The sequence below is a fragment of the Sphaeramia orbicularis genome, chromosome 1, assembly GCF_902148855.1.
Source record: "Sphaeramia orbicularis chromosome 1, fSphaOr1.1, whole genome shotgun sequence".
NCBI classification, from domain to species: domain Eukaryota; kingdom Metazoa; phylum Chordata; class Actinopteri; order Kurtiformes; family Apogonidae; genus Sphaeramia; species Sphaeramia orbicularis.
In genome coordinates, this window is record NC_043957.1 from 17383472 (window position 1) to 17391991 (window position 8520).

The 8520-nt window shown below is 38.5% G+C and overlaps 1 protein-coding gene across 3 annotated transcripts in view; it reads left to right on the top strand.

The window, feature by feature from the left end:
• The window catches only part of pla2g6 (phospholipase A2, group VI (cytosolic, calcium-independent)), a 29217-nt gene extending 22681 nt beyond the window's left edge, over positions 1-6536 (top strand). For all 3 annotated transcript variants that reach the window (XM_030160637.1, XM_030160760.1, XM_030160678.1), the window contains exons 17-18: positions 1931-2004; positions 6345-6536. In XM_030160637.1, coding sequence (XP_030016497.1) covers positions 1931-2004; positions 6345-6483 — 213 coding nt within the window. In that variant the 3' untranslated portion in view covers positions 6484-6536. The remainder of the gene's footprint in view (positions 1-1930; positions 2005-6344) is intronic.
• Positions 6537-8520: the final 1984 nt, after the last annotated feature.

An 8520-nucleotide genomic window follows, 5' to 3' on the forward strand; every position in this document is an offset into this window, starting at 1 on the left:
GGCTGGACTTTTACACAGTGGACCTGCGTTCCGGAATCAAAGGGGCGGTGACACAGTACAGCGTCGTCGTATAACTTGTGCATCGGAAATACCCGAGCATAGCAGTGTTGCTAACCTCTCCAGAGTCAGCCCGTATTTCACCATTCCACAAATGTTAGCATGGATAGAGTCCTCCACCCAAAGTGACAACAGGTCGCAGATCTCATCGTCTCCCCAGTTTGACATCATTCTGGACGTGTTGATATGTTTGTTTGCTGTACACGACCTGCGCTCATTTTTAAATCCCTCCAGCGCAAGGGTCACACATGCAATACTTCATCAAAACGTCACACCTTGGTTGTGGAATGAGAGGTGTTCCAGAATCATGTTTCCACCTTTATCGTGGCTCTGTTACTACCTCTAGAGGTGTTACAGAGCGGTGATAAAGGTGGGACCAAATGATCCACCATTTAATTTACACAGATGTCATTCCAGAATAAATGTGAAATATTCCTGGAACAGAAGTGCTGTGTAAAAGGGGCTGCTGTCTGCACATTCCATACATTCACTTTACAGGTTCTTTATACTGGAATATTTAACAATGTATTACATAAATGGACATAAACCGATATATATGTATAATAACACTTTATCATAAGCATTGAAAACATCAGATAACCATCACATAGAGCAGTTGTTTTCAATTCATGTTATTAAAGTATGTTACATTTAGCACATTTAGGACCGGATCTATCAAAGGTTTGCATGTATTAAAACACATGCAAAATCATTGCACACGCAAAAAAAATGTACAAACTGATTTACAAACACTGCGCAATAAGGGTTGCGTCTTTCAAAGGTGCAAAATAGTGCCTCTGATCCAGTTAGTACATTTGGCACAATGAATATGCAATTTGGGGCGTTTACATGCAGTTGTACGTGTGGTGGGGGGAGAAAATGTAAATATATTAATTTAGCACACTTAAAGTGATTTATCAAACCCGAAAGCAATTTTGCTCATAGAAACTGCATCTATATTTAACATGTCTCAAAAGGAGGAGCAAACAGTTTGGATGCGTAATTGCGCACAAAATGGAAGTGGTTAGGAGACATCGAAATGATGAAACGAGATGCAGAGAACGCATTTTTCACTCTCGTGTGAACATCTTTGGAGTGACGGAAGGAAAAATTATTGAGACATGTGTGCCCACCACACACACACACACACACACACACACACACACACACACACACACACACACACACACACACACACACACCTTTAAAATGAAAAATAAATGCATGCATGAATGAGTCGTGCAATACCTTCTATGACTAAACTCCTCCAACGTTACATTTCCTTGCGTCTGGATCATTCCAGTCACTGTTCCCATTAGTGCTGGTGTATCCCAGAGCAGTTTTTACAGCGTATTTTCTCCAGTAGTGCACGCAAAACCCTCATTTAAATAGGGTGGTCTCCAAGACTTTGCTCCTGTTGTAATTTGTGCAAACAATCTTGGTAAATCACCCGCAAACCGTGGTCACCCACCACACGCAAAATTCTACATATGCAAGCAAATTACTACACACAAATTGGGATCTTAGTAGATCCAGCCCTTAATCTCTAAGGCAGATAATGTCTAAAAAAATGTAGACCAGTATTATGGGAATGACGGTTACAAAGAGGGTGGAGCATTTGATGGTAGCATTCAATGGTAATGTCAGATGGCACCTGATTGGCCAATAGAAAAATTGTATTTTAGTCAGTTGTAATATTATGTATTGTACATGAAAAGGTTAAAGATTAAATATAGATTTAAAACCTAGAATGTTCAGGGGTTTATTTACTCTTTAACGTCCTTGATGTTTTTTGCTGTGATAAACACCAGTAGATTCATTTGTAGTTAATAGATCTGTGTGTTTATAAAGCTCCTCTCTGTTCCTCTGACAGTGTACGGACTCTGACGGTTGTGCGGTGGACAGATCCAGAGCCTGGTGCGAGATGATCGATACAGTCTACCACAGGTCTGACACACTCTGGGTCTTTTTTCCTCCATTTGCTGCTTTCGGTCACAACAGTTTGACTGTAACAGCCACATCATGATGCATGATTCAGATTCAGAAAACTTTTTTTATCCCATACGGGCAATTAATTTGCAGCTTACTGTAGACATCAGCCCACATCCAAAATGCAGTGTGACAAACATAAATAAATCAGTGCACAAATACAAGATCCTTGAAAGCAACTACAAATAAATGCATTTAAGTAATCAACAATAAATAATAAATACCAATGCAGACTAAAAGACCCTATTGGTTCTGCTAACATAAAAAAAATCTCATATAAAATGACTAAAATGGCTGCTGATGTTTTCATGTTCCCCATTCTTGTTTAAGTAACATCTCTAGAACTCTTTGAGGGTATTTTCTCTAAAATCTGGACCGACAGAATTAGACGCAGAGTTGTCTTTTACTCGTCTGGTCAAAATAAGACTGCAGCTCTGTTACATCATAGTTGTGGAGGTATGATGTAACTCTGATGGAACTGAACAAAAGAACACAGATCTGAGTATGACACTTCATTCACGCAGAGTTCTGTAAGTTGTTGTCCAGTTTGGGTGTGTGTTTGCGTATCAGCGTTAGTGCTCTGCATCTGTTTTGCACATACAGCTCTGGAAAAAATTAAGAGACCACTGCAGTTTCCTCTGAAATCAGCATGTCTGCATGGATGACAGTCATTCAATTCCTGTGTCTGTTGAATTCCAAGACAAGCACACCTTATTCTACTGAATAAACACCTGATCCATGTCTTATTTAAGTAGGACAAGTATAAACACCACTACTGTGGCCATCACTATCTCCTTAAAATAGGCAAAAACAGTGCTATTAGTACCTGTAGCGTAGAAGTCTCTCCAAACAAAAAAAGTGTTGGGCGCCAGACAGGAGAATGGTTTAACTTCACCTCAACCTGTCAGATTTCTAAAGTATTTAACTTAAATTGGAGAGAAAAACCCCAGCTGCTTACTTCATTGCTACAAAAGACATATAATCAGACAATACCATAAAACTATGGTTTCTCACTTTTCTTATTTTAAATCAGTAACTCAGAATCACCAACATAATCATCAAAACCTTTCAGAATATTCATCAACTCAAACAAATATTAAACCAGGAAACAGTAAATTAAACAGACATTAAATTAAATGTAGGTAGTAAGTCCCAGTAAACCAAAGTTCGTTGAACACATGTAGACAAAGGGGAGAGGATGAGAGCGTGTAGAAGTGCTTCCTGCTACATATCACAAAAGTAAGTGGAATCCAAAAACAGCTATTGAAAACTACTGGACTTCAGCTCTGACAATGTTCCCAAACTCTGAGGACTGGTTCTTCTATCAGGACAATGCTCCTGGCCTCAGCTAGGTCTATAAAGGTATGGATGACGGACCACCAGATGAAGAACCTGTCATGGCCGGCCCAATCTCCAGACCTGAACCCACTTTGAAAACTTCTGGAGGAACATGGATGGTCACAAGCTATGAAACATTGATGAGCTTCTTAAATTTCTCTGCCAGGAGCTGCATAAAGTCATCCAACAGTACTGATGGAGAGAGAAGACAAGTGAAAGCTGTCTTTGAAAATGTATTTATTTTATTTTACCTCTATTTAACCAGGAAGTCCCATTGAGATTGGGAGTCTCTTTTGCAGGGGAGGCCTGGCCAAGGTAGCAGCCATACAAAGTCCAAACAACATAACACACATATATGATACACAATGAACATTAAAACACAATAACTATTCAACCATAATGGCATCAAGAAAAACAGTGACATTCCTCCTTCACTGCATTCTCCATGATACTTTTAAAATCATTAATAGAAATAAATATATGTAGTTTTACAGTTTTTTGAAGATTCCACGATCATGGTGCATGGAAGGAAAATATTGTTTTTTCAAAGTCTGTCAGAACTCAGGGAACAGTCAAAAGCAACCACTTGGAGGAACGTAGATGGAAACTACTAGAGCTAACAGAAAGAAGATTACTGAGGTATTTTGGTAGTTTACCCAGCAGAACTTTATAGATGAACGTAAACCATTGCTTTTGTCTACGGATGGTTAACTCTTTAAGTGCCAGACAGTTAAGGGGCTAATAAGCCTTAAAAGTGCCATAGAATTTGGCCGTTTTTCAGTATTTCGCGTCGTTTTTATAATATTTGAAGAATCCTGCAGGAAACCGCTCGGTAACATCCGACCGATTGCTAATTAGATTCAAAACGCACCGGACGCAGCCGATTCATTATTGATCGTAATTTGCTTAATTCATAATAATAATAATAATAATAATAATCTTTATTTATATAGCACTTTTCATACATTAAAAACTGTAGCACAAAGTGCTTTACATATCAGTTTAAAAATCATTACCGCCCCCCACCCACACTCACCCGCACACACACACACATATACATGCAAACCCACAAGCTCACACATACTTAAGAAGACTGACTGAGCACGGGTAGACCAGAACAAAAATGTACAAGTAAAAGTAAAACATCAATTTAGGAGGCGCTGTCTCGGAGCCATCCGCACCAGGATGCAGCCGCCAACCCTGGCAACCAGGCACCAGCAACACAGCCCCGCATCCCAACTAGTGAGAGAGGGCCAACTGGGACCCTCACCCACCAGAAAGGAGCGGACCCCTAGTGAGAGAAGGCGCCACAGCCCCCGGAGTCCACAGCCGCCCCCCGGCATGGAGGGCTCCCTCTGATGAAACACCGGAGAATAAGAAACATTAAAAAGATATAAAAATATTATTCGGTCGCGTGACCTCAAATTCCCGTCTGATTGGTCTCAAAAGGGGGACACAGAAAGAACGTCATCGAAATGTGAGAAAGAAATGGGGGTGGATGGTTTGTTTGTACACAAATATGGCGTGTTCTCCAAAGCCGATCTGATCGGCCCGTGGCACTTTACAGGTTGTTTTCGTAAAGCCGATTTAATCGGCCCATGGCACTGAAAGTGTTAATGATGTCCAGCCCACTAAGTCACAGAGAGTGCAGTGGTGAGTCAGAGATTTTGCATTAGAGATAAAACATAAAGAAGCATGATATACTGAATCAAGGCTCCTTAAAATGGAGGTAGCTGCATGTCTGTACAGTAGATCACCATAATCAATGACAGGTAGAAAGGTTGAAAGGTAGCTTCCACCAAATATTGATGTCTGAACTTTTCCCAAGTTACGACATTAGTATTGTGTTGTTTAGAAATGAATATGAACTGTTTTTTTTGTATTATTTGAGGTCTGAAAACACCTGCATCTTTTTGTTATTTTGACCATGTGTCATGTTTGGCAAATACATGCTCTAAGTAACAATACAGTAGTTCGGCGTCTGCGGTTCGTTGGGGGTCGGGGGGGGGGGGATCCGTGCCGCTTGTACTAAAAGTGAAACTTAAGGCTCATTTCCCTTTGCCTATCTCCTGAATCTTCGCAAACTTTCATTTGAGTGGGCAGGATGTTTGTCCTGGACTATTATATATTATACTTATGTATAATACGTCTGGTGGGGATTTTTTTGTATGAAATTTATGGTGTGGTGGCAAGGATTTGTAGAAACGCTAGTAGTAGACGCTCATGCTGGATCTGGCAACTCCTAGACTGGAGGGAGGCGGAGAGGATACCAACGCTCTACAGTATTTTGAATGGGATTGCAATACCAGTTTTGGCCACAATCCTACATACGGCACCTTTAAAAGTTTAGGGAATAAAACAAAAAACGTTCATTTTACTCAAACACATACCTATAAATGGTAAAATTAAAGAAAGTCAGACAATGGAGGACATTTTAAATTATAAAATTCCAATGGACCCCCAGACTGTCTACCTTGGTCTAATACCTGATGATGTAATTAAAAGAGAAGACACTTATTTAAAATTTTAATTCTTGCGTGCAAAAAGGTAGTCACAAGGAACTGGTTCAAAAGTGACCCTCTTCGACCACAACAATGGCTGGACAGAGAAAATAGAGAAAATATATACCATGGAAAAATTAACATTTCATCTGAGGATTAAGATGGGAACTTTTAAATGAAGATGGGAGAAATGGACCATATTCAAGGACACTAATTCTTGATATCAGATCAGGTACGAAAAAGCAGTCGAAAGCATAAGGAACAACATCCCCCCTTGTTGTATTGTGTTTTTGTTTTTGTTTTTTTTTCTTCTCTGTAAAAGTGATTTAAAATATTAGAATAAAAAGTAAAAAAAAAAAAAAAAAAAATTAGAGAAAGTGATCATTTTGCAGTGGTGTCTTATTTTTTTTGTCCAGAGCTGTACCGTAGTTGTGATGCGTCTCTTGTACTTTCCTGCAGGTTGAGTCCTCAGCTGTCTCAGGAAGTGATGTTGGACGAGGTGAGTGACGCGGTGTTGGTGGACATGCTGTGGGAAACGCAGATGTACCTGTACGAGAAGAGAGACGTCCTGCAGTCCCTGGCCAAGGAGCTGCTGTAAACGCACCAAAAAAAAAAAAAAACACTGAGAAGGCGATGCTGACAGAAGGAAACAACATGCAGTAAATCAAAGCGAAGGAGATTCCCAAGTCTAGGGATGAGAATGAAAAAGAACAAGAGCAATGAAAAGACGAATGCCGCTGCCGGTGTGTTCTTTATTTTAACATTTTCGAAGCAGGAAAACCACTGAAAGGCAGTTGATGTAGCATCATTTGACCTGACCACCCTGATAACTGACCTTATCTCTGTCATCTTTCAAACTTTTCTATGTGTATGTGTCGACCGAATGAGATTAAGAGTAACCCCCCACTACTTCTGGTACAGCCCACTCACTCCCCACAGTAAGACCTGACACCCACAGCACTCCTCAAACCTTAACGGCCCTCATCTTACATGTCCTGTGTTTGTAGCATATTTATACTGACCTTAAACATAATATTTAACCTCACGTCCAAGAACACTGCACATTATTCATTCTACTGTGAAGGTGGACACATATTCAACTTCTGTTTCAACTGGACACAAATTTGGAAGTAGGAATATACTTGAAATCATTGAAGACATAAAACTGAAGGTAAAAAGTGCTTTTTTTTGTATTTATACTGTATTTGGAACAAATATTGACATATATATATATATATATATATATATATATATATATATACTTGAATGGTAATAAAATATATTAATTCAGCTTTTTTTGTCTTGTCTGTTTCACCCTGTTTCTTATAATTCACAAAATGAATAAAGTATTCTTTATTATTGTTTATTTCTCTGACAACTTTTTTCCCATTAGTTCACAACATTTAAAGATGATCTGTACTTTTCTTCTCTTAGCATTTCTTAAACAAATGCATGATTTAGGTTTTAATGCATTTTAGGGAATTTTCAATAAAATGAAATGAACAGTAACATGTAGGTGCTTTTATGAAACTGGTACCTAAAAACAGGAAGGAGGGGCTAAAAATTCAACCCAGATGTAGACTAATGTTATGAAGCAAGTTTGGAAGCACTTTGGGTCTATTTTAAACATAAATGGTTTATGAGGTAGAAGGTATTTTTCTACAGAAGAGGATTAGGACCACTAAGAAAGAAAAAAAAAAGGTCCAATATTTTTTTCAAATTATTATTCTGAGAAAATAGTCAGAATTCTGAGTTTTTTCGCAGAATTCTGACTTTAATCTCAGAATTCTGACTTTTACCTCAGCAGAATAGTAAAAAAATTTTTTATATTGGACCTTTTTTTTTAGTGGTCCTAATCCTCTTCTGTAATTTTTCAGATAAAACACATTTTTATATAATTATATGGTATATTTTGGGAATCGAATTAATTATGCAAGGGAGAGTGTTTCACAAAAATGACTGCTGATGCAAAATCACGATTTATTTGTGTTTAAATGGGCAGGTTCCGCATGTAACAGCAGTGGACACGATGGGTTACACACAAAACCTGGAATGAAACTGAGATTCATGAAAAACCCACATGTCTGGATTAGAAAAACCACTAGGATTGACAAATTTAATACTGTGTCTTTATTTATAGCACTATATAAGACCATTTCCAGCCATGTTTTCCATTTCAAATACACTGACACCTGGATAGCTTTTCCTGTCCCAATTTTGGTCCCATTTTTTACCCCAATATTTTATTTTAAAAGATCATTCCTTTTGGGATGGCTCACAGCAAGAGTATATTTTTTTGCATTTATCTGAGGTTATTATTAGGTACATCCTGGGAGGAAATATGTCTAAATGTCTCTTTTATAATTGGGTCTAAAAAGCTGCCAGGTACCAAAATGAACCCAGTTTCATGAAAACACCCATATAGACCAGACAATCCCTTACAGGTCCCATCAGTCCATTCACCTTAAACCACTGAAAACTGACTTGCCAGTACAACGTCATAACACGCACTAAAAAAAAAAACACAACTTAAACAGAGTTAAGTAAAGAAAAACTTTTGTACCAAAAAGTGTATAAACATTTAAGTTCCTCCTCTTTCTTCTTCAACATATAGGACATACATGCACAGTGACCC